The sequence below is a fragment of the Anomaloglossus baeobatrachus genome (assembly GCF_048569485.1).
Source record: "Anomaloglossus baeobatrachus isolate aAnoBae1 chromosome 5 unlocalized genomic scaffold, aAnoBae1.hap1 SUPER_5_unloc_2, whole genome shotgun sequence".
Lineage (NCBI taxonomy): Eukaryota > Metazoa > Chordata > Amphibia > Anura > Aromobatidae > Anomaloglossus > Anomaloglossus baeobatrachus.
The window spans coordinates 149,005-175,855 of NW_027441795.1; the positions used below are offsets into that span (position 1 = coordinate 149,005).

Consider the following 26,851-nt stretch of genomic DNA (forward strand, 5'->3'; position numbering starts at 1 on the left):
CCCAAACTTTGCCAATTTTAAAGTGAAAATGCCAAAAGCTGCCAAAATTTGGCACCACTTTGAATTGATCCAAATTTTTGAGAGACTTTTCAGAGATTTTGTGACAATTTTTTGGCATAATAGCTTTGATAAATTGGGATCAGAGCATCTTAACAACTTCCACATATCTAGGATGCAGTGTGATTCAATTCTACCCTCATTATTTTAGTGTGAAATGTGTACAGATGTTCTGAGGCAAAATCATCACATCTAGACAATAGAGAAAGCTAGGCATGAAGAATATACATTTACAAGCATTTATTAACAAAACAAAAGCTTTGAAATGCAATTATATACAATGTGATATACTTAAGAGTTCCTATCTCCAATCTGGGGCTGCGCTTTTTAATAAATAAAGCAGTGGGCAACCTGAGATTAGTGAATTATCTAAATATAATCCAGTATCAAAACCTTTCACAAATGTTCCTAAATGCTCTTGAAATACCCAACTTACTTGAAAAGTGGAACCTGAATTTCCATTTTGTGGGATCTCAGTGTGCAGAGCAGGATCCCACAAATCTCTGCAGCTGCTCTAAGCACGATACATTGCTCTCTCAACTAATCCAGCGCGGTCATATACTTGTTTAAAGGAAAGGTGTCGCAGTTTTTTATTTTTGTATTAATAATAGTGATTATGAACCGTAGTCTGAGTAGTGCAGTGTGAAGTTCAGAATTGGACAGTAAGGGGTAGAGTCCAGTTGTGGACAGTGAGGAGTACAGTTGGCACAGTTGAGTGGAGAGCAGAGTGTGACACACAGCGCTGCAAGGGGCCTGGGTCGGAGCCTAGGACCCTCACACAGTCAGGCAGGCAGACGGCAGGGGCCGCCTGCAGGAGACCGGGAACACGACCGGTGGAACCGTAGGGACCGGAACCGGGTTGGAGCCCGCCGGACCCGAACCGGGGAGCCAGCAGTCTACCGGAGCACCAGGAAGGGTACTCAGACCCTGACTAGGCCGTAGGCCACCATATAGTCGAATTTACTGATTGAGGTCTGGACCTCACGGGGTCCTTTCCCAACCAAAGACCCGATTGAAGGCAACAGCCCAACCCGACTGGATAGCAGCCACCGCCAGAGGCCATAAATCCAAGGGCCAGCGCCTGCGGGCAAAGGAGCTCCCACAACATATCCGCCGGGGAAAAAAAACGCATCGCACCGCATCCGGCCGATGCGTCGCGATTTCTAATGCCTGCCTATGGACGCCGGATAAAGCGTCCTGCAGCAAAAAAAAAAATCGCATCCGTTTTTTTGCACTACGCATGCTCAGTAGCCAGCCGCAACCGGCAAAAACTGGACGGACCGCATGTAAAAACGTATGCAAAGGATGCGATTTTTTCGCCGCATCCGTTGCATAGGTTTTAGAACCGGATTGGCCGGCTCTGCTAAAACCGGATGTGTGAAAGCAGCCTTACCATGTCAGCAGCAGGTTCCCCCTCACAACAGTGCGTCATGACTACATATTTTGTTTCAATTTTTTTTTCTATCTTCCTCCTCTAAAACATAGGTGCGTCTTATGGTCATAATAATACGGTAAGTTTAAAAAGAAAATGGTGTTTTCCCTGACCAATTCTTACTTGAGCAATTGATTTTAGGATAAAACCCTTTGACTCACGGTATAACATGAATCCTTCTCCCATGTGACTCATCTGACAACAGGACCTGATTAATGATAAAAACATTTACCAAATTCTGAATGCAAGAATGTCTCCTTTACTGTGTGGGTTTTCTCATGGTCAACAAGAATTGTTTTACCAATTAAACATTTCAAATGTTCACAACATGAAAAAGGTTCCTTCCCTGTGCAGCTTCTTCAGATGTTTAACAAGCTCTGATTTCTTAAAATAACATTTTCCACACTCTGAACATAAAAATGGCTTCTCCTCTGTATGATATCTTTGATGACTAACAAGATTTGATTTCCGAGTAAAACAATTCCCACATTCTGAACATGAAAATGGCTTTTCCCCTGTATGAGATCTTTGATGATTAACAAGATCTGATTTCTGTATAAAACATTTCCCACATTCCAAGCATGAAAATGGCTTTTCCCCTGTATGAGATCTTTGATGCAAAACAAGAGAAGTTTTCTGAATAAAACATTTCCCACATTCCAAGCATGAAAATGGCTTCTCCCCTGTATGAGATCTTTGATGCAAAACAAGAGCAGTTTTCTGAATAAAACATTTCCCACATTCCAAGCATGAAAATGGCTTCTCCCCTGTGTGAGATCTTTGATGCGAAACAAGTTGTGATTTCCGAATAAAACATTTCCCACATTCGAAGCATGAAAATGGCTTCTCCCCTGTATGAGATCTTTGATGCGAAACAAGAGCAGTTTTCTGAATAAAACATTTCCCACATTCCAAGCATGAAAATGGCCTCTCCCCTGTGTGAGATATTTGATGCAAAACAAGTTGTGATTTCCGAATAAAACATTTCCCACATTCCAAGCATGAAAATGGCTTTTCCCCTGTATGAGATCTTTGATGCGAAACAAGTTGTGATTTCCGAATAAAACATTTCCCACATTCCAAGCATGAAAATGGCCTCTCCCCTGTGTGAGATCTTTGATGAATAACAAGAGCTGTTTTCTGAATAAAACATTTCCCACATTCCAAGCATGAAAATGGCTTCTCCCCTGTATGAGATCTTTGATGAATAACAAGAGCTGTTTTCTGAATAAAACATTTCCCACACTCTGAACATGAAAATGGCTTCTCTCCTGTGGAAGCCGTTTCATGTTCCACATCCCTTCTGTAACTTTTATTTTGCTTACAATTCTGTTGGACTTGCTCGTCATATGTATCACGTGTGATATTGTCATCATGTGTTATAAATTCTGAAGATATTAGATTTCCATCTGAATTCCCAATACAGTCATCTGCTAAAAATAAAAAACACAATGTTATTATTTTTTTAATATTATCTTGAAAGTATATTTATTTTTTTCAACTATAAAATCAGAAATTAAATTAGGAAAAAATGTATTCTGAATCTGTTGTCCAATTTCGACATCTAAAGGCCGCTTTACACACAATGATATTGCTAGCGATCTCGTTAGCGATGTGACACGCCCAGATCGCTGCTACGATTTGCCGAGATCGCTCATAGGTCGTTTTGTAGCGGTCACACGTACCCATCTCACAAACGACGCAACATCGTTCAGCAATATATTGTTTGACCAAGGAGGTCGTGTGGACACCGTCACACAGCATTCCTCCCAACGATTCCGGCAACGACAGAAGCGTATAATTGTCCATAGCATACACCCTGGCGTGTGATTGGCAGGAGTATGATGGAAACACAGATTAAAACAGACAGGAAACACAAATTAAGACAGACGAGACAAATAGCAAACTCACAGAAATAAATAGGCAGCAACAAAAAGACAACAAGGGTTAACACCACAACAGTTCACAGTAATAATGCACAACAACCAATCGTAAGTCTGGATCACAACACCTCACCAGACCAGTATAGGTAACCTATAGCTAGCATTAATGGAATAGCCCAGCCAGCTTATACAGGAGGGGAGAGAATGATACTGGCTTCCCGCAGCATTTGGTCAAATACACTAACTAGCAACCCAGCAGAGGTTAACTCTTGCTAGCCTGCCTAAATCTGTGGTTTGATGCCTGTGTCTCCCTGCGCTGCTCACAGACATAAGACGTTAGCAGGCAGAGTGTAGTTTCCACAGATCCTGACACCGCCTTGACAGTTGAATAACCTGCAAAATCTGTGACATTGATCCACAACATAAACAATTTTAAAGAGATTTTTTTTCCAAGACGAAAATAAAATAAAGACAAATGGTGAAAATTTAACGGGGATGTCCAGGACTGTAACGTTGATGGCCTATTCTTAGGCTTTGTAACGAAAGCATGTAGCAGGGTCTTGCTGTCTGTGCAGATAGACATTTGGGCTCCAATTCATCAAGACCGGCTATGTACACTGAAAATGACATTAGGGACTGGAGTACGATTTCTGGCATAGGGAACGCCGCAATTGTTACGAATTAGAGAACCGGTGGCATCACACCCTTGTTCTGGCCAAGCTCTGCCCATTTTGACATTTGACACACACACACACACACACACACACACACACCAGCCTGTCTCCTCTTCTGCTTGAAACTCCTGCAATTGAGACATTTGGTCACATGACGTGATGTCAATAAGGTCCTTAAACAGTCCTATAATTGGCATATAATCACTAAGGCCACTAGGAAAATGGGAGCCCTCTGAAATTGCCCAGTTTACTCTCCCTTTCCCCTAATGCCAGTCCAGTATGCTAGCCTGTGTCCTGTTCAGTTCATTTAGACTCCTGCAATTAAAAGACCTTTGGTTACATCATGCCACATGACTTTGAAGTCATTGTGACGCCCTGACAAAATCAGGTTGTCACAGAGGACTGCATCCATCTTCCAGGTGCAGGACTCCCTCCTCCTTGGCCTTCCAACACAAAACCCCACACACAGGTATCCAACACCAGCCATCAAACCCTAGTCACCCCCCAAGACAATAGGGACACACCAGTGGGTGGGGCCAGGCAGATGGTGACGCCCACCTAGGGGTTCTGAGGTGTCAGGGGAGGGAAACACACAGAACAGTGCTAGACAGTTGAAGTGAGAGGATTGTGAAGTGGTGCTCAGGGGTTGGAGCCCCGGACTACTTAACCTGACTAGGTTAGGTGGCAAACGGCAGAGCTGGGCCACAGGCGATGGAGATCCGGTCGAGGGAGACCTTAAGTGGACCGGGGCAGGGTTGTAGCCCGCCGGTGCCGACAGCGGGAATCCGGTCTGGAGGCTGAGCACAGTCGGGGTCCCTGGACCCTGGAGCGAGGACAGCTTCAAGCACCTTTCTAATTAACCAGCAGGGGACAAGATTCCAAGTCTTGTCCCACCGACAGCCCAGATAGAGCGAGACAGAAGCCCAACGAGGGGGATAGGGCGTCTCCAAGTTCCTGTTAAGATCCCACGGTTCAGTTCTCGCGGGCCACAGCTCCCACAGAAAAGACACCGGGAGTGGACTTCCCCGTTTCATGCGGACTAGTCAACACACAAGACACAAACCAAAAGTGCAGGAGGAAGGGCCCCTGTTCTGTCAACCGGTGTGCGGGACCCAAGCACACCCCTCCGGAGGCTACCGGTTATCGTCAGTTGGTTTACTATCTGGACTCTGTGTGACTTTATTCAAACAGTGAGTACACTGGTATCATCCGGTCCAACCCCGCAGACTGTGCCCCATCACTCCATCCCACCAACACCTGGGCCCCGGGACAACACCTCCCATACCCGTGGAGGGGATAACATCCTGCTGCCCCGCTCCATCAGCCCCGAGCACCCCCATACCAAGGCAGCGGCGGTGTCACCAACAATCACCGCAACCCACGGGTGGCGTCACTGACAAACCTCCCCTGTATAATAACTACCCCCTTTTCACTTGCTGGTGACGGACGGCTGCGCCCGGGTCCGGCTGCCACTAGAGCCACATCAACCGCCCGGATCCGAGCGTCTCGAGTGCCCCCCCTCCTGCTGAAGGTCAATTCCCCGCCCGCAACAGCATCAAAGGTCCTTAAGCAATCAACCTTAGATTACAACTGATGGGGTCCCTAAGAGACTGGGGTTTCTAAGAAATAGCGCAGTTTGACTCCTCTTGACGCTGGCCCTGACTGTAACTAGGTCATATTTTCAGGGAAACAGGGTATTCATGAACCCGCTGCAGGTCTTTGAGTTGCCTTCATAACAACATAGAGAAGGCACTAGAAACAAACAGCAGAAGAAGCAGAAGCAAAGAAAATACAGCTGAAAAAACCCACAGCAGAAAGTCTAAAAATGTAAACACAAAATTAGTGCAAAAAGTAAATGAGTAGATATCTCTTACAGGATAGAGCTGGAGGAAACACATCCTGAGGAACATCGGGATCTTCTTGTTTACAGTCCTGTGGCAGAAGAGGACGAGGACATCTCTCTGGTGTTGTCCTCTTACTGGATAGAACTGGAGGAGACACATACAGGGACTGAATTAATTTCTTACATACAGATAATTATAGGCCGTGTGTATTTAGTCCTGTCTATTACCTGGTGATGTGAGGGGCTGGGGAACCTCCATCATGACGTCCGTGTACAGATCTTTGTGTCCTACTAAATACTCCCACTCCTCCATGGAGAAATAGACGGTGACGTCCTGACACCTTATAGGAACCTGACACATACAATGATACTGTCACCCCCGATCCCTTCATAGCGTTACTGTATAATGTCCCAGCAGTGTCACCTCTCCAGTCAGCAGCTCAATCATCTTGTAGGTAAGTTCTAGGATTTTCTGGTCATTGATGTCCTCATGTATCGGGGGGTGAGGTGGAGGCCCCGTGATTGGGCTCAGGGGTCTTCCCCATCCCTCAGACACAGGGGCCTGACAGCACTCACTAGAGGTCTTCTTCACTACTGTGTAATCCTGGTTATGGAGAGACACAGTAATAAATATCACTCCAGACATTTCCAGAGTCCTCACCTCTCCAGTTCTGTCCATCTGTTATTCCCATAGATAAGAATGATGTAATGTGACGTCATCAGAATCTCTCACCTCTCCAGTAAGCCGGAAGAGGATCTCTAGGGTGAGGTGTAATATCCTCTCCGCCATCTTGTCCCTGTCCATATCCATCCTTGATGGGTCAATCAGGAGAATTCTCTTATACAGAAAATCTCCACTGAGAGGATCCGATATTGTAGGGACCTGAATGGGGAGAAGATGACGATGTGACATCAGAAAGAATCCTGTATAGTAACATAATTACTGGAGACTTTATATCCGATCACTGGCCGCTGAAATAACGCTAACATGTATGACATGAAGGAGAAGACAAGTCCTGGTCTGGTCCTGAGCACTAATTATAGAGAAGCAGCCAAGAGGCCTATAGTCAGAGGAAAAGCAGGAGAGATCCAGAGAGGACGGAGCATTGACCCCCCCCCCCCCGGGGCATTTGCGGAGGCCGGCATGAACCCCTGATTGGTGGGGAGGTCAGGGTGTCATGGGTGGGGGAGGGGGAGTGAGCCCGTTTTGAAGTGATTGGATAGCCAAAGGGGAGGAGCGGTACTTTCCCGCTCCCCTGGCTGAAGGAAGAGTCGCATCCACCTTACCTGCGGCGATGGAGACTGTTGAGGAAATCCTGGAGCGGCTGAGAGCGGCGGCAGGCGACCGTCCTCCAGGCTGGCTGCAGGCGACAGTGCAGGGAATCATCGGAGGGAGTCTGGAGGCGGAGGGGACTTCCCCCCCCACGTGAGCGGCGCCTCCGTAAGTCCAGACCGCCGGAGCGGTTATCCCCTGAGGTGACTCCCCGGGCCCAGCGAGGCCCCAGAAGCCCCTCCGGGGACCCTCCAGGCCGGGCGCCACGTGCAAAAAAGTCCAGCAGGCCCCGGTCTGGGAGGAATTCCAAAGTGCGGCTGGGTCCAGCGGCGGTGAGCAGGCCTCTGCTGGAGTTGGGGGCGGGGCCTGCTCCCACTGTATCAGCGAGGGATGTTGGAGCTGCGTCGGGGCGCTCTGGTGATGTGCCTGCCGAGCGCCCGAGCCCTGTCTGCAGCGAAGGACGGATGAGGGGGCGGGCCCCAGCGGAGGGGGCGGAGCAAGACGGCTGGGATCGGTAGTGCACCGGGCCTGGCGTGCAGGGCCCTCATCAGCAGAGGCCCAGAACGGAGGGGGGGGGCCCCGTGGAGTGGCATGGGGGAGCTGCGACGGCAGGATTTGGATGAACGCAGACAGCCCCCTGTTGCAGCCGGCTGGGGGGACGGACATCAGCTACAGGATCAGCGACTGGAGGGATCTTCCGGCCCTGCAGCAGCAGGGGCCAACGGCGGCGAAGCGGATGAGGGGAGCCGGGAGTCTACAGAGCAGCTGGAGGGACGTCGGGAGTCCGGTGGTCCGGCTGGCGGGGCCTCTACCCTCAAGCAGCCCGGTGAGTATGCCTCTATGTCTTGTTTGTCTGCCCAGTATTGTCAGGGCCAGAATGCAAGGGGGGATGTAGGTCACCCAGGGTTTAGTCAGGGGGTACCCACGGGGGGTGGAGGATATGCGTCGGGAAGGGGGGAGCTGGGAGAGCTTATAGGTTGTGTGCGTACGTTGCTGGAGCGGATTGGGGGGGCACGGGAACACTCAGGGCCAGTGGGGGCTTGGATTAATCCACCTGTCCTGGGCATTAGTGAAACGCCGGTTGCAGGTATTTCTTCCCCGGTGTCGGTGTCGGTTCAGACGGAAAAGAATAAGGAGGACAGGATTCATTTAGATGATCGGGCGCGTGGCGAGGTTTACGTCTGTTTTGAGGGCCCCTTGGGTTCCCATCTTAAGAAAGAGGTGAGGGAGAAGATCTGGAAAGATGAATACGTCGAGATCTTCTCCCTCCTACTGTTGTCAAAATTTAATTTGGACAAAGGAAAAAAGGACGATAGCAAGAAAGAAGATGAGGAGAAGCGGCGATGGCGCTTGATCCCTCAGACGTTTAATAATTGGTTACAAGCTTTTGCAATTTTGGCGAGCGTGATAGGCGAAAAGGCGCCGGAGAACTGTTCACATTTGTTTTGCTATATGGACTCTATTGGTGAGGCTTACAGGGTGTATGGGGGACAGACTTGGCTTAGGTATGACGAACAGTTTCGTCAGCGGAAGGCCGTTCGACCTTCTATTAGATGGGACCAAAAAGATATCGGGTTGTGGTTGCGGGTTATGGCGCCGTCTAGGTATGGCCAGCCCTTTCAGGGCGGGGCCGGGTCGGCCGGCCAGTCTGGAACACAGGGTGCCGGTAGTCAACAGGGTCAGGGGGGGATCGCAAAAGCCCGGCGTGTGTTGGCAATTCAATGAGGGGCAATGCAAGTTCGGGGACACCTGCCGTTTCAAGCACCTCTGTACCCATTGTAATGGGACCTCACATGGAGCGGCAAAGTGCTTTAAGAAAGGCAAATCCAAGCCCGGAACCACTCATACCCAAGGGTCTGACGCCGGTGAGCTTAGCCGCGATGCTTCCGTACCTAAATAGGTACCCTAATAAGGATGAAGCTGAAGTTTTGCGGTTGGGATTTGGGGAGGGTTTCAGAATTCCGGCACCCGATTTTGTTGTCCCGGCGGCAACGAGGAACCTTTTGTCAGCTTACCAGCATTCGGCAGTCGTGGCGCAGAAATTAGGCAAGGAAGTGGCTTTGGGGAGGATGGCGGGGCCGTTCCAGGCCCCTCCTTTTCCCGATCTGGTGGTCTTGCCGTTGGGGGTGGTGCCAAAAAAGGAGCCAGGGAAATTCCGGCTGATTCACCATCTGTCTTACCCAAGAGGTAGATCGGTAAATGACGGGATACCGGCTGAACTGTGTTCGGTGGTATATACGTCATTTGATGAGGCCACAAGGTGGGTAAAAAAATGTGGAAAGGGGGCACTTATGGCTAAGACAGATATTGAATCAGCTTTTCGGCTCTTGCCAGTGCATTCAGATTGCGTCCGGTTGTTGGGTTGTTTTTGGGAAGGGGCTTATTTTGTAGATCGCTGTCTGCCCATGGGGTGCTCAATCTCATGCGCATTTTTCGAAACGTTTAGTTGCTTTTTGGAGTGGGTTGTTCGGGACGTTTCGGGCTTGTCAGCATTGGTACATTACCTCGATGACTTCTTGTGTGTAGGTCCTGCCGATTCGGCGCAGTGTGCCGGGATTTTGGCAACTGTGGAGTGGGTTGCGGACCGCTTTGGGGTGCCCTTGGCACCTGAAAAAACTGTGGGGCCAACTACTAGCTTAAGTTTTCTGGGTATTGTGATCGATTCAGTGGCCTGGGAAGTCCGGCTTCCCGAGGACAAGGTTGCTGCTATGAGGGACGAGGTGGCAAGGGCACGGCGGGTAAAGAAGTTGCAATTAAGGGAGGTTCAGTCCCTACTGGGAAAACTTAACTTTGCTTGTCGGGTGATGCCAATGGGCCGGATTTTTTCGCGACAACTTGCCAGGGCCACGGCGGGGGTGCTTGCTCCGCACCATTACGTTCGGTTATCGGCAGAACACAAAGCGGATTTAGCAGTTTCGGGACAGTTTTTGGAGCACTACAACGGTCGTTCCCTGCTAATGGAGGATGTAGTAGACAATTTTGACTTTGAGTTGTTCACAGATGCGGCGGGCAGCTCGGGTTTTGGAGCTTTCTTCCAGGGTCAGTGGTGTGTGGGTCGGTGGCCGGACAACTGGACGGCTGAAGGCTTGACAAAGAATGTGGCGCTATTGGAAATTTTTCCAATAATGGTGGCACTTCATCTTTGGAGAGACCAGTTGGCAAACAAGAAGATTCGTTTTAACTGTGACAACATGGGGGTGGTGCTGGTGATTAATCAGTTTTCGGCGTCCTCTCCTCCGGTTGTTCGGGTGTTACGGGAGTTGGTATTGGTTTGTTTGCAAATCAACGCATGTGTTACGGCGGCTCATGTGCCAGGCGTTCAGAACCTAATAGCTGATTCCCTCTCTCGTTTCCAGTGGGATCGGTTCCGGGTTTGCGCACCAGAGGCAGAGTCCAGCAGGTTGGAGTGCCCAGCACAGCTATGGAACGTGGTCTTCGGGCAGCGGGACCACTAATTCGGGCGTCCTTATCGGGTAACACATGGACAGCGTATCAGGCAGCATGGGGGCTTTGGGAGCAGTGGTTGCAGGGTGGGGATTTTTCTGAGGAGGATCAGTTGGGAATATTGTTGGAAAAGTTGGGGGAGGTGGCGGTTGCAGGGTGGTCTGTTGCGAAGGTAAATCGTTTTATGGCAGGGTTAGCATTTGGTTTCCGGTTGCGAGGGTTACGGGATTTAACTAAGAGTTTTTTGGTTGTCCAGGCGTTGAAGGGTTTTCGCAGAAAACGAAAGCTACGGGATGGTAGACGACCGGTGTCATTCGGCTTATTGGAGCGGCTGGGTGGGGTGTTGGGAGAGGTTTGTACATCTCCGTTTGAGGAACATTTGTTTTGGTTAGCGTTTTCCTTGGCGTTTTTTGGAGCCCTGCGGGTTGGGGAATTGGTATCTCCCAGTAAGGTGTCCCCCGGGGGTTTGAGTCGTGGTGACATTACGGCTGTGGACAGGGGAATCGAATTTTGTATAAGAAAATCTAAAACTGATCAACGAGGGGCAGGCAGCCGAGTTTGTTTGGGAGTGGTTGGGGGATCGGATATGTGCCCGTTGAAGTGTTTCGAGAATTTCGAACAGATCCGTCAAAAGGTGGACGGCCCTCTGTTATGTCATGACGATGGGTCTTTCTTATCGCGATACCAATTTGTGAGTGCTTTCAGGGCGTGTTTGAAGTCGTTGGGGTCAGATCCTAAGTCTTTCGGATCACATTCTTTTCGCATAGGGGCGGCAACAGAGGCCTCCATGTGCGGTTTGTCTGAAGACACGGTTAAGCAGATTGGTAGGTGGAAGTCGGGGCGTTTTAAGTTGTACGTCCGCCCCCAGGCGGTGGTCGGGAACTAAGTAGGGAGCCTTACAGTAAATGGGGGGGGGCGGCCTGGGTGTTTGTGTTTCGATTTGAGGGTATAAGGCACTAAAATGGTGTTGTTTGTTTGTGCATTTTGTATTGCAGAAACACCCCTTCCCTCCCCCTCGCTGGTCTGGATCCTTGGCCATTCTTACGTGTATTGGGGAGCCCGGCGAGCGGATGCGACAAGGAACGGGAGACAGTTAGGCTTCGCCAGGGACGTGGCTCTCGTACGATGGCTGGGGGTTCGGGGGTTAGGGTGGAGCAGTGTGTTACAAGAGGTGCATAGACACGCCCGATTAGACAGGCCTCCTGAAGTTTTGGTCTTGCACGTTGGGGGGAACGATCTAGGGGAACGGCCTTTTAGAATCTTGATAAAAGACATCAAGCACGACTTGTTACGGCTATGGGTGTCCTTCCCAGGGATTACATTGGTTTGGTTGGAGATGGTGGCGAGAAGGAGTTGGCGGAAAGCGCGGTCTGTTGATAGGCTGAACAAGGCGCGGGCAAAGGTTAATAGGGCGATTTCAAAGTTTGTTAGTCGGAATGGGGGTGTTTGTATCCGGCATGTTGAGTTGGAAAGGACGGAAGAGGAATTCTGGTTGGCTGACGGGGTGCACTTGAATGCGGTGGGGATCGATTTGTGGGCCCTCGGCCTGCAGGGAGGTATTGAAAGGGCCCTGCGGTTGAGGGGGGTCTCAGGCACTTGAAGGTCATCAAGGTGCCTTCGTTGTGGCGTTTTATTGGTGGGTCCTTGAAGTTGGTTTAAAATTGTTCGGGGAATCCATACGGGTATGGATCCCCTCATTGGCAGAATGGCTGGTCACCTGGTGATTTTGAGGGGAATCCCGACGGGGATGTCGGGGCCCCTGTGGGTGTGTTGGGGTTAACGAAGGATTAACCCTTACAGTGTGGTGCGCCTGAGCCAGTGTGGGTAACGGCTGGGAGCAAGTTGGTTTTATGGTTCGGTTTATAGGAATCACCAGGGTTTGTAGCTTCAAGGACCTTACCATATTGCAATTTTATTGGTTATGTATTTTTGTTAATAAATGGCTGCTATGGCCAAAATTATCCAAAGATATTCGGTGTCTGTGTAGTCATTTTAGATAAGAATGGGAATGGAGGGAGGAGATGTGAAGGAGACCGGAGTCAACAATTCCAGGGTCAAGAGCTCAGGGGGAGAATCTGTCCACAGGACAACTATAAGTCATAAACTTTACAAATTTGGTCTTTATAGAATAATGGATATTTTTAAAAGCAAAAGAATAAGAATTGAAAATTTCTTCACTGACGCCTTCATCCAATTTACCTGAGATAGAGCTGTTTTATAAAGTAGCAGGGGCAAAAATGTGACCTGTAGATGTGTTTACCAGCTTTGCACATCCCCCAAGAGACTGGCAGAAGTACTTGCAGTGAAAGGTTTGTCCTGCAAAGTATTCCCTCAGGGGGCTGAATACTAATGCACATCACAATTTTCAGAGTTATATTTCTTAAAATGTTTAAAAAGCCGTGTATAATTTCCTTTATACTTAACAAATGTTTGCTACTTTGTGTTGTTATCACATAAAACCCCAATAAAATCCACTTGTTTGTGGCTGTAATGTAAAAAAAACATGGAAAAGTTCACCGGGTGTGAATAGTTTTTCAAGGAAAGGTATGTTTACCTTCAACCTAAAAAATGATGACATTTTGCCAGAAATATTTTGGTGCAAACTTGCCGCCATTTAGGAAGACAAGACTTTTTGGACTAAAAAGTCACAAGCAAAGGTCATAGGAAAAAAATACAAAGCGTTTCTATTGTGCGCAAAATTCATGATCCACTTGCAACATTCTGAAGAATTTGGGAAAAAAACAAAACATAAAATGATACGAGAAGACAAAAAAAGCAGCATAGAAAAAAAACAAACAAAAAAAAAAACACAACAATTGATGAGTTGGATGTAAGTTTTGTGGTGCGGAGCCCGTTATACCGGCAGACGGGCTGTGACCGGAGGCAGAAATATTCAGGGAAGGGAAAGATTTTACACTTTGTAGATAAATCCTCTCTTCCCGGGATGTAACGGCCTCTAATGCCGGGATCACACGGCCGGATAAAGAATCATCACAGCTTCATCCAGAAACTAGGACAAGTCTTTTCCAAAGCGGACTTTACACGCTGCGACATCGCTAATGCGGAGTCGTTGGGGTCACGGAATTCGTGACGCACATCCGGCCGCATTAGCGATGCCGTTGCATGTGACACCGATAAGCGATTTTGCATCGTTGCAAAAACGTGCAAAATCGCTAATCGGCGACATGGGGGTCCATCCTTAAAAATCGTTACTGCAGCAGTAACGAAGTTGTTCCTCGTTCCTGCGGCAGCACACATCGCTCCATGTGACGCCGCAGGAACGAGGAAGCTCTCCTTACCTGCCTCCCGGCTGCTATGCGGAAGGAAGGAGGTGGGCGGGATGTTACGTCCCGCTCATCTCCGCCCCTCCGCTGCTATTGGGCGGCGGTTCAGTGACGCTTCAGTGACGTCGCTGTGACGCCGCACGGACCGCCCCCTTAGAATGGAGGCGGATCGCCGGTCACAGCGACGTCGCCGGACAGGTAAGTATGTGTGACGGCTCTGGGCGATGTTGTGCGGCACGGGCAGCGATTTGCCCGTGTCGCGCAACAGATGGGGGCGGGTACCCACACTAGCGATATCGGGACAGATATCACAGTGTGTAAAGTAGCCTTTGTCATCCATATACAATCCGGTATTTACAGCCGCTACTAATAATTTACAAGACCATTTACAGCTTCCTCCATTACAGAACTGCAATGTATCCGTAACACAATGTCTGCTGTATGGTGGAGCTGGTGGGAATCTGATGGTTTGTGCAGACACAGACCTGAATGGACGAGTCTCATCCGATTTACGGAAGGCACTAGAGGATGCTGGGATTATTCTCACACGCAGATTCAGTCATTGAGAAAGAAAATCCCCATCTGCACTGCCACATCCAATAACAATGGTCTGAGGGCGAGACGTTGTGTTATTTTATGGACAACACTGAAAATACAGTAGTGTGAACGAGAACTAAAAGGAACCAAAGCTCTTATCTCTCCTAATCCTGCCATCTCCACCGCTCTCATCAGGGTCGGATTGCGGTGTCTGGGGCCCAACAGGGGAATTGACTCTAGGGGCTCACCCTACAGCTAAATATAAACACCCATTAGTGTTATCCCTGTTATAGTGGAGCGCGGACTGTATACATGTGATGCCCTGGCAAAACCAGGAGTCAGATTAGGCCCCCGCATAACACCATCCCTCACAGGGTTACAACGAAGTCAATTAAACTCCTAGTCACCCCCCCTTAGGGCCAGACAGACACACCAGTGCGCGGGACCAGGCGGTTAGGGCACGCCCACCTAGGGGTCTAGACAGCTCGGGGCGGGAAAAACATTTAGTTTTAAGCCGGGACACAGAAGGTGTCAGTCAGTGAGGAGTCAAGTGAGCAGTTTAAGTTGACAGGTGCCAGGGTTGGAGCCCTGGTACATTGGCTAGGTGGCAGACTGTCTCCGTCCGCAGGAAACGTGAAGACGGCAGCCGGAGATCCGAGGTGGACCGGAGAAGGGTTGGAGCCCGCCGGTGTAGACACCAGAGAGACCCGACCCCGAAACCGTGCACAGAGGGGGTACTCGTACCCTGAAGCCAGGACCGGAACTGATGGCATAAATAATTAACCGATTGAGGGCAGGATTACAGGTACTGTCCCAGCCAAAGTCCCAAAATCAGACAACCACCCACAAAAAGGGAAAGGGCCACCGCCAGGGCCATAGAGTCCCACGGGTCAGCGTCAGCGGGCACGGCTCTTCAGGTACACAGCCAACCGGGAGCGAACTCCCGTGTTCCAGACCGGGAAGTCCAAATCTACGGAAACACAGTGCAGAGGCGAAAGACGGCGACCACCAGCCCGGGTGGGGGACCAGAGTACAATTGGCAGCGGCAGCCGGCCACCAGCACCCTTGGTTTACTAAAATACTCATGTGGTTCAGTGACTGTGAGTAACAAACTGTCCCCTGATACGTTCGGGCGCGCAGCCCCCTGTCATCGCCATACCCTGCACAGAGACACTGGTCCCCGGGGCAACCATCCCTACCCACGGAGGGGTTAACATCCAGCTGCCACTACATCTCCCCCAGGTGCCCCACAACAGCAGCAGTGGTGTCCCACTTCACCACACACCATGGGTGGTGTCATGAACCGAGTACGGCCAAGCCTGTACAACTACGTCCCTCTTTTATTTGGTGTGTCCGCGTGACCCCTGGGTCCGGAGGATCCCTCGAGCCACGTAGCAGGTCCGGATCTGAGCAGCCAGGCTGCTACAGGCGTGGGGGCGGCACATACACAGGCGGATCCTGCACATCTATATTGTGCACCATAACTGGGATGTACAATTACAGTAGTTTGCAGTAATGGGGTCTTTGGTGAAAATAAGTTATCACTGATCTACAGGTTCGGTTGGTGATAACTTATTGATCGGTGGAACCAGACCAGTGGAAACCGCACCGATCGGAAGATTGGGGAACTTTTTGCAGCAGCAGGTGGGGTGTGTGACCGCAGCTCCATTCATCCTCTGTGGAGCAGCCAGATAATAACAAGCCCAGCGCTCGCAGCCACTGAGGGAATGAACGGATCAGGGGTCGAGTCGGACACGAGCTCCAGTGTAATGGGGGATAAAAGTTGCACGATCGGAGCAGGTCCCAGCAATCAGACCCCACTGATGAATAAGTTATCACTTATCCTTAGGCCACGTTCAGTGTTTGGTCAGTATCTTACATCAGTATTTGTAGCCAAAACCAGCAGTGGGTAATAAATACAGAAGTGGTGCCCGTATTTCTATTACACTTTTTCTCTGATTTTACCGCTCCTTGTTTTGGCTTAAAAAACTGGGGTAAAAAACGCACTGAATACTCAGTGTGTGCACGTGGCCTTAGTAAAGGTGATTACTTGCTTTCACTGGAGTACCTCTGCATATGTGCTGCAGTGTAATAGTCACAGGACAGGGAGGGGTTAAATGTTTAAGTATTTAATTTCTATTGGAAATAATCTCCCCCTTATAGAGAGAAAAAGTGACCTCCATACACAACGCAACCAATAATTCCACATACAAGGGAGAAATACCGCCACACCGTGACCAGACCGTATATTACCACCAAACAGTGACCAAATACAGCCACATACAAGGGAGAAATACCACCACACTGTGACCAGACCGCAAAGTGACTGACTAATACCACATACAAGGGAGAAATACCGCGACACTATGACCAGATAACATACTACCAACACATAGTGATCAAAAGCAACCACATACCAGAGAGTAATACTACTACACCATAATTAGACTACATAGTAACCGAATATTACCACATACACGGGAGAAATACCGCAACACTTTAACCACACCACATACTGACCAAATAATACCGCACATGAGACAAATATCAGTACAACATGACCACAGAACATATTACTACCACACAAGGACATATAATACTACAATAATGATCAGGAATAAAAACTACAACACTAATAACACTAATATTATCATCAGTGCCATAATGCACAGGAATTCTGTATATAGTGTATAGGTAATACAGTGCTCACCAGTGACATTATACACAGGAGCTCTGTATACGGTGTACAGTATAGTGTGTGTGTGTGTGTGTGTGTGTGTGTGTGTGTGTGTGTGTGTGTGTGTGTGTGTGTTCATGTAACACACTGACTTACCAGTGACGTCTCTAGCTGACTTTATTCATCTTCACATTTTCTCTTCATCCGGAGCTGACCGCCATCACTTCTTCCTGCCATGACGCGACTCTGTAGAAAATAACAGTCACCTATAGCCGATCACTCCCAGAGCACATTCCTCACTATTTCCCTAATTTCTACACCACGTCAGACTCTTGTTCCCCCCATGGAAGACAATATCCTCAAAATTAACCTATATTTCACCAGTAATAATGTCCCCTTATTTGCCCCTACAGTAATGATGCCCCACGTGCCACCATAAACTAATAATGTATGTTTCTCATTCTGGCCCCTTTTATTTAATGTCTGGGGAAACAAGTGGAATCAGAAGGGGATGTTAATTGCTTCCTGCACAAGATATCCCCCACACACTGCTCCTCTCCAAAATACCTTCACAAAGAGCCCCTTTCCAAAATGTCCCCCAAAAATTAGCTCTTTCTATAATATCTCCCCCATACTAAATTGCTGTATAAATCCCCCCCACTCCTCATTATACTACGCTGCCTTCCACAATCCTTGATGCCTCATAATGTCCCCCATTGCCCTATAATGTCCCAATTTGCTTCATAATGTCCTCCATTACCCTATAATGTCCCCCACTGCCCTATTATGTCCCCCACTGACCCATAGTATGATCCATAAAGTCCCCCACCGCTTCTTTATGCCCCTTGTAAAATAACACTGTCCCTTCCCCACCCGCAGCCCCTCATGTAAAATTATTGTACATCTTCGGCTCCTCTAGAGCGCTTACCTGTGCCTGCACGTCCTCCTCTTCATCCCTGCAGCTGCGGCTCGGTGATGATGATGTCGGTGCAGGACTGAGGCGCGCTCCTCTGCCTCAGTCCTGTCGCATCCTCCTCCTCTGGTGATGACGTCCCGTTGCGGTGCGGGCTGTGCAGCTTTGCTCTGCCTCCTGTCACTGGCCGCACTGTACAAATGTACGCGCGCCTGAAAGACGCGCATACATTTGAATACCGGCGCAGTCTCCAGGCCTGCACACCTCATCGGTGCAGGCCTGGGGACTCCCGCAGTGCACCGCTAGGACCTTTGGTGAGTCACATGACACATGTGATGTCACTAAAAGTCATGCAACTGCAGAAACGTTAGTGATCGTACAGAATGTGTACGATCACTGAAGTTAATGATTGAAAGGCTGGGGGCCCCTTAGAGCGTGGGGGGCCTGGATGAGCTGCTGAGTCTGCCCATCAATAAACGCCGGCTCTGAGACACAGGCGGCCCCGCGGCCCTGTACAGCGATTCCCCGCTACCCTGGTGGGCCAGACCAACCCTGGCTCTCATTACACAAGTATAAACCATATAATACTGGAGGATAAAACAAGACTGAGCACAAGACCTTCACAGCGTCTACACATCATAGGGAGATTTCATGGCACCTTCTCTCCATCTACCTGATGATCCTGAGGAACATCGGGGTCTTCTTGGTTACAGTCCTGTGGGAGAAGAGGACGGGGACATCTCTCTGGTGTTGTCCTCTTACTGGATAGACCTGGAGGAGACACATACAGGGGCTGAATTCATTCCTTACATACAGATAATTATAGGCCGTGTGTATTTAGTCCTGTCTATTACCTGGTGATGTGAGGGGCTGGGGAACCTCCATCATGACGTCCTTGTACAGATCTTTGTGTCCTTCTAAATACTCCCACTCCTCCATGGAGAAATAGACGGTGACGTCCTGACACCTTATAGGAACCTGACACATACAATGATACCGTCACCCCCGATCCCTTCATAGCGTTACTGTATAATGTCCCAGCATTCCCAGCAGTGTCACCTCTCCAGTCAGCAGCTCAATCATCTTGTAGGTGAGTTCTAGGATCTTCTGGTCATTGATGTCCTCATGTATCGGGGGGTGAGGTGGAGGCCCCGTGATTGGGCTCAGGGGTCTTCCCCATCCCTCAGACACAGGGGCCTGACAGCGCTCACTAGAGGTCTTCTTCACTACTGTGTAATCCTGGTTATGGAGAGACACAGTAATAAATCTCACTCCAGACATTTCCAGAGTCCTCACCTCTCCAGTTCTGTCCATCTGTTATTCCCATAGATAAGAATGATGTAATGTGACGTCATCAGAATCTCTCACCTCTCCAGTAAGCCGGAAGAGGATCTCTAGGGTGAGGTGTAATATCCTCTCCGCCATCTTGTCCCTGTCCATATCCATCCTTCACGGGGCAATCAGGAGAATTCTCTTCTATAGAAGATCTCCACTGAGAGGATCCGATATTGTAGGGACCTGAATGGGGAGAAGATGACGATGTAACATCATAGAGAATCCGCTGTAATAATACAATTACTGGAGATAATAAGGGGAAACATATAATGAGAACATTCTGGGGGAACATTATACTGTAGGGGGCAGAAAGGGGCCGAGGACCGAGGGCGGGAAGGGGCCGAGGACCGGGGACAGAAAGGGGCCGAGGACCGAGAGCAGAAAGGGGCCGAGGACCGAGAGGGACTGAGGGCAGAAAGGGGCTGGGGACAGAGGGCAGACGCGTTTCCTCACTTCCGGCCTCTCATAGTTGGGCCGTCTGTATGTATCAGAGGAAAAAGAATAAAAACCTCACGATTCATAGAAATCAGAGAGAGAAAAACTCCAAGAAAGTCTCAGAGCTGAAGGGGTTAATGCCGCCTGCCCCAGTAATGGGGAATCTCCACACACCTCCACCTGCAGAGCCGCACACTAGATATATAATACCCTGCACCTACCTCCACCTGCAGAGCCGCACACTAGATATATAATACCCTGCACCTACCTCCACCTGCAGAGCCGCACACTAGATATATAATACCCTGCACCTACCTCCTCCTGCAGAGCCGCACACTAGATATATAATACCCTGCACCTACCTCCACCTGCAGAGCCGCACACTAGATATATAATACCCTGCACCTACCTCCACCTGCAGAGCCGCACACTAGATATATAATACCCTGCACCTACCTCCTCCTGCAGAGCCGCACACTAGATATATAATACCCTGCACCTACCTCCACCTGCAGAGCCGCACACTAGATATATAATACCCTGCACCTACCTCCACCTGCAGAGCCGCACACTAGATATATAATACCCTGCACCTACCTCCTCCTGCAGAGCCGCACACTAGATATATAATACCCTGCACCTACCTCCACCTGCAGAGCCGCACACTAGATATATAATACCCTGCACCTACCTCCACCTGCAGAGCCGCACACTAGATATATAATACCCTGCACCTACCTCCACCTGCAGAGCCGCACACTAGATATATAATACCCTGCACCTACCTCCACCTGCAGAGCCGCACACTAGATATATAATACCCTGCACCTACCTCCTCCTGCAGAGCCGCACACTAGATATATAATACCCTGCACCTACCTCCACCTGCAGAGCCGCACACTAGATATATAATACCCTGCACCTACCTCCACCTGCAGAGCCGCACACTAGATATATAATACCCTGCACCTACCTCCACCTGCAGAGCCGCACACTAGATATATAATACCCTGCACCTCCCTCCTCCTGCAGAGCCGCACACTAGATATATAATACCCTGCACCTCCCTCCACCTGCAGAGCCGCACACTAGATATATAATACCCTGCACCTACCTCCACCTGCAGAGCCGCACACTAGATATATAATACCCTGCACCTACCTCCACCTGCAGAGCCGCACACTAGATATATAATACCCTGCACCTACCTCCACCTGCAGAGCCGCACACTAGATATATAATACCCTGCACCTACCTCCACCTGCAGAGCCGCACACTAGATATATAATACCCTGCACCTACCTCCACCTGCAGAGCCGCACACTAGATATATAATAACCTGCACCTACCTCCACCTGCAGAGCCGCACACTAGATATATAATACCCTGCACCTACCTCCTCCTGCAGAGCCGCACACTAGATATATAATACCCTGCACCTACCTCCACCTGCAGAGCCGCACACTAGATATATAATACCCTGCACCTACCTCCTCCTGCAGAGCCGCACACTAGATATATAATACCCTGCACCTACCTCCACCTGCAGAGCCGCACACTAGATATATAATACCCTGCACCTACCTCCACCTGCAGAGCCGCACACTAGATATATAATACCCTGCACCTACCTCCACCTGCAGAGCCGCACACTAGATATATAATACCCTGCACCTACGTCCACCTGCAGAGCCGCACACTAGATATATAATACCCTGCACCTACCTCCACCTGCAGAGCCGCACACTAGATATATAATACCCTGCACCTACCTCCACCTGCAGAGCCGCACACTAGATATATAATACCCTGCACCTACCTCCACCTGCAGAGCCGCACACTAGATATATAATACCCTGCACCTACCTCCACCTGCAGAGCCGCACACTAGATATATAATACCCTGCACCTACCTCCACCTGCAGAGCCGCACACTAGATATATAATACCCTGCACCTACCTCCACCTGCAGAGCCGCACACTAGATATATAATACCCTGCACCTACCTCCACCTGCAGAGCCGCACACTAGATATATAATACCCTGCACCTACCTCCACCTGCAGAGCCGCACACTAGATATATAATACCCTGCACCTACCTCCACCTGCAGAGCCGCACACTAGATATATAATACCCTGCACCTACCTCCACCTGCAGAGCCGCACACTAGATATATAATACCCTGCACCTACCTCCACCTGCAGAGCCGCACACTAGATATATAATACCCTGCACCTACCTCCACCTGCAGAGCCGCACACTAGATATATAATACCCTGCACCTACCTCCACCTGCAGAGCCGCACACTAGATATATAATACCCTGCACCTACCTCCACCTGCAGAGCCGCACACTAGATATATAATACCCTGCACCTACCTCCACCTGCAGAGCCGCACACTAGATATATAATACCCTGCACCTACCTCCACCTGCAGAGCCGCACACTAGATATATAATACCCTGCACCTACCTCCACCTGCAGAGCCGCACACTAGATATATAATACCCTGCACCTACCTCCACCTGCAGAGCCGCACACTAGATATATAATACCCTGCACCTACCTCCACCTGCAGAGCCGCACACTAGATATATAATACCCTGCACCTACCTCCACCTGCAGAGCCGCACACTAGATATATAATACCCTGCACCTACCTCCACCTGCAGAGCCGCACACTAGATATATAATACCCTGCACCTACCTCCACCTGCAGAGCCGCACACTAGATATATAATACCCTGCACCTACCTCCACCTGCAGAGCCGCACACTAGATATATAATACCCTGCACCTACCTCCACCTGCAGAGCCGCACACTAGATATATAATACCCTGCACCTACCTCCACCTGCAGAGCCGCACACTAGATATATAATACCCTGCACCTACCTCCACCTGCAGAGCCGCACACTAGATATATAATACCCTGCACCTACCTCCACCTGCAGAGCCGCACACTAGATATATAATACCCTGCACCTACCTCCACCTGCAGAGCCGCACACTAGATATATAATACCCTGCACCTACCTCCACCTGCAGAGCCGCACACTAGATATATAATACCCTGCACCTACCTCCACCTGCAGAGCCGCACACTAGATATATAATACCCTGCACCTACCTCCACCTGCAGAGCCGCACACTAGATATATAATACCCTGCACCTACCTCCACCTGCAGAGCCGCACACTAGATATATAATACCCTGCACCTACCTCCACCTGCAGAGCCGCACACTAGATATATAATACCCTGCACCTACCTCCACCTGCAGAGCCGCACACTAGATATATAATACCCTGCACCTACCTCCACCTGCAGAGCCGCACACTAGATATATAATACCCTGCACCTACCTCCACCTGCAGAGCCGCACACTAGATATATAATACCCTGCACCTACCTCCACCTGCAGAGCCGCACACTAGATATATAATACCCTGCACCTACCTCCACCTGCAGAGCCGCACACTAGATATATAATACCCTGCACCTACCTCCACCTGCAGAGCCGCACACTAGATATATAATACCCTGCACCTACCTCCACCTGCAGAGCCGCACACTAGATATATAATACCCTGCACCTACCTCCACCTGCAGAGCCGCACACTAGATATATAATACCCTGCACCTACCTCCACCTGCAGAGCCGCACACTAGATATATAATACCCTGCACCTACCTCCACCTGCAGAGCCGCACACTAGATATATAATACCCTGCACCTACCTCCACCTGCAGAGCCGCACACTAGATATATAATACCCTGCACCTACCTCCACCTGCAGAGCCGCACACTAGATATATAATACCCTGCACCTACCTCCACCTGCAGAGCCGCACACTAGATATATAATACCCTGCACCTACCTCCACCTGCAGAGCCGCACACTAGATATATAATACCCTGCACCTACCTCCACCTGCAGAGCCGCACACTAGATATATAATACCCTGCACCTACCTCCACCTGCAGAGCCGCACACTAGATATATAATACCCTGCACCTACCTCCACCTGCAGAGCCGCACACTAGATATATAATACCCTGCACCTACCTCCACCTGCAGAGCCGCACACTAGATATATAATACCCTGCACCTACCTCCACCTGCAGAGCCGCACACTAGATATATAATACCCTGCACCTACCTCCACCTGCAGAGCCGCACACTAGATATATAATACCCTGCACCTACCTCCACCTGCAGAGCCGCACACTAGATATATAATACCCTGCACCTACCTCCACCTGCAGAGCCGCACACTAGATATATAATACCCTGCACCTACCTCCACCTGCAGAGCCGCACACTAGATATATAATACCCTGCACCTACCTCCACCTGCAGAGCCGCACACTAGATATATAATACCCTGCACCTACCTCCACCTGCAGAGCCGCACACTAGATATATAATACCCTGCACCTACCTCCTCCTGCAGAGCCGCACACTAGATATATAATACCCTGCACCTACCTCCACCTGCAGAGCCGCACACTAGATATATAATACCCTGCACCTACCTCCACCTGCAGAGCCGCACACTAGATATATAATACCCTGCACCTACCTCCACCTGCAGAGCCGCACACTAGATATATAATACCCTGCACCTACCTCCTCCTGCAGAGCCGCACACTAGATATATAATACCCTGCACCTACCTCCACCTGCAGAGCCGCACACTAGATATATAATACCCTGCACCTACCTCCACCTGCAGAGCCGCACACTAGATATATAATACCCTGCACCTACCTCCACCTGCAGAGCCGCACACTAGATATATAATACCCTGCACCTACCTCCACCTGCAGAGCAGCACACTAGATATATAATAACCTGCACCTACCTCCTCCTGCAGAGCCGCACACTAGATATATAATACCCTGCACCTACCTCCACCTGCAGAGCCGCACACTAGATATATAATACCCTGCACCTACCTCCACCTGCAGAGCCGCACACTAGATATATAATACCCTGCACCTACCTCCACCTGCAGAGCCGCACACTAGATATATAATACCCTGCACCTACCTCCTCCTGCAGAGCCGCACACTAGATATATAATACCCTGCACCTACCTCCACCTGCAGAGCCGCACACTAGATATATAATACCCTGCACCTACCTCCACCTGCAGAGCCGCACACTAGATATATAATACCCTGCACCTACCTCCACCTGCAGAGCCGCACACTAGATATATAATACCCTGCACCTACCTCCTCCTGCAGAGCCGCACACTAGATATATAATACCCTGCACCTACCTCCTCCTGCAGAGCCGCACACTAGATATATAATACCCTGCACCTACCTCCACCTGCAGAGCCGCACACTAGATATATAATACCCTGCACCTACCTCCACCTGCAGAGCCGCACACTAGATATATAATACCCTGCACCTACCTCCACCTGCAGAGCCGCACACTAGATATATAATACCCTGCACCTACCTCCACCTGCAGAGCCGCACACTAGATATATAATACCCTGCACCTACCTCCACCTGCAGAGCCGCACACTAGATATATAATACCCTGCACCTACCTCCACCTGCAGAGCCGCACACTAGATATATAATACCCTGCACCTACCTCCACCTGCAGAGCCGCACACTAGATATATAATACCCTGCACCTACCTCCACCTGCAGAGCCGCACACTAGATATATAATACCCTGCACCTACCTCCACCTGCAGAGCCGCACACTAGATATATAATACCCTGCACCTACCTCCACCTGCAGAGCCGCACACTAGATATATAATACCCTGCACCTACCTCCTCCTGCAGAGCCGCACACTAGATATATAATACCCTGCACCTACCTCCTCCTGCAGAGCCGCACACTAGATATATAATACCCTGCACCTACCTCCACCTGCAGAGCCGCACACTAGATATATAATACCCTGCACCTACCTCCACCTGCAGAGCCGCACACTAGATATATAATACCCTGCACCTACCTCCACCTGCAGAGCCGCACACTAGATATATAATACCCTGCACCTACCTCCTCCTGCAGAGCCGCACACTAGATATATAATACCCTGCACCTACCTCCACCTGCAGAGCCGCACACTAGATATATAATACCCTGCACCTACCTCCTCCTGCAGAGCCGCACACTAGATATATAATACCCTGCACCTACCTCCACCTGCAGAGCCGCACACTAGATATATAATACCCTGCACCTACCTCCACCTGCAGAGCCGCACACTAGATATATAATACCCTGCACCTACCTCCACCTGCAGAGCCGCACATTAGATATATGGCTGCTCTGTGCTTACAGGACCTGTGATGATGTCACATGGAGGGGAGGAGTCAGGGGTCACATGATCAGCTCCTCAGTGTATGCAGGGCTCTGCTGTGCTGGTTGTCATGGTGCTGGATGAGGGGAAGTTTATGTGTGGGGTCAGGAGGGGTTTACAGTGTGGATGTAGCAGAGCCGCGTGTGTACGAGGTGTACGGAGCGGAGCCGTGTGTGTACGAGGTGTACGGAGCAGAGCCGTGTGTGTACGAGGTGTACGGAGCGGAGCCGTGTGTGTACGAGGTGTACGGAGCGGAGCCGTGTGTGTACGAGGTGTACGGAGCAGAGCCGTGTGTGTACGAGGTGTATGGAGCAGAGTCGTGTGCGTACGAGGTGTACGGAGCGGAGCCGTGTGTGTACGAGGTGTACGGAGCAGAGCCGTGTGTGTACGAGGTGTATGGAGCGGAGCCGTGTGTGTACGAGGTGTACGGAGCGGAGCCGTGTGTGTATGATGTGTACGGAGAGGAGCCGAGTGTGTACGAGGTGTACGGAGCGGAGCCGTGTGTGTACGAGGTGTACGGAGCGGAGCCGTGTGTGTACGAGGTGTACGGAGCGGAGCCGTTTGTGTACGAGGTGTACGGAGCGGAGCCGTGTGTGTGCGAGGGGTGCGGAGCGGAGCCGTGTGTGTGCGAGGGGTGCGGAGCGGAGTGTTCGCAGATGACATCTTACTGATCCTAAAGAAGTTCTAGGTTCACTTATACAAGACGTAGAA

The 26,851-nt window shown here is 50.0% G+C and overlaps 1 protein-coding gene across 2 annotated transcripts; it reads right to left on the reverse strand.

Annotated features, from left to right (window-relative positions):
- Nucleotides 1–368: 368 nt before the first annotated feature.
- Nucleotides 369–19,531, reverse strand: LOC142258954 (uncharacterized). 2 transcript variants are annotated; one of them, XM_075331505.1, is made up of 4 exons: nucleotides 19,077–19,531; nucleotides 6,118–6,241; nucleotides 5,921–6,034; nucleotides 369–2,922 (listed from the first exon to the last, which is right to left on the reverse strand). In XM_075331505.1, the coding sequence occupies exons 1-4, from the start codon at nucleotides 19,329–19,331 to the stop codon at nucleotides 1,811–1,813; spliced, it is 1,605 nt and encodes a 534-aa protein (XP_075187620.1). In that variant the 5' UTR covers nucleotides 19,332–19,531; the 3' UTR covers nucleotides 369–1,810. The 2 variants fall into 2 exon arrangements, with proteins under 2 accessions (XP_075187620.1, XP_075187621.1); XM_075331506.1 differs by lacking the exon at nucleotides 19,077–19,531 and adding an exon at nucleotides 6,314–6,488.
- Nucleotides 19,532–26,851: the final 7,320 nt, after the last annotated feature.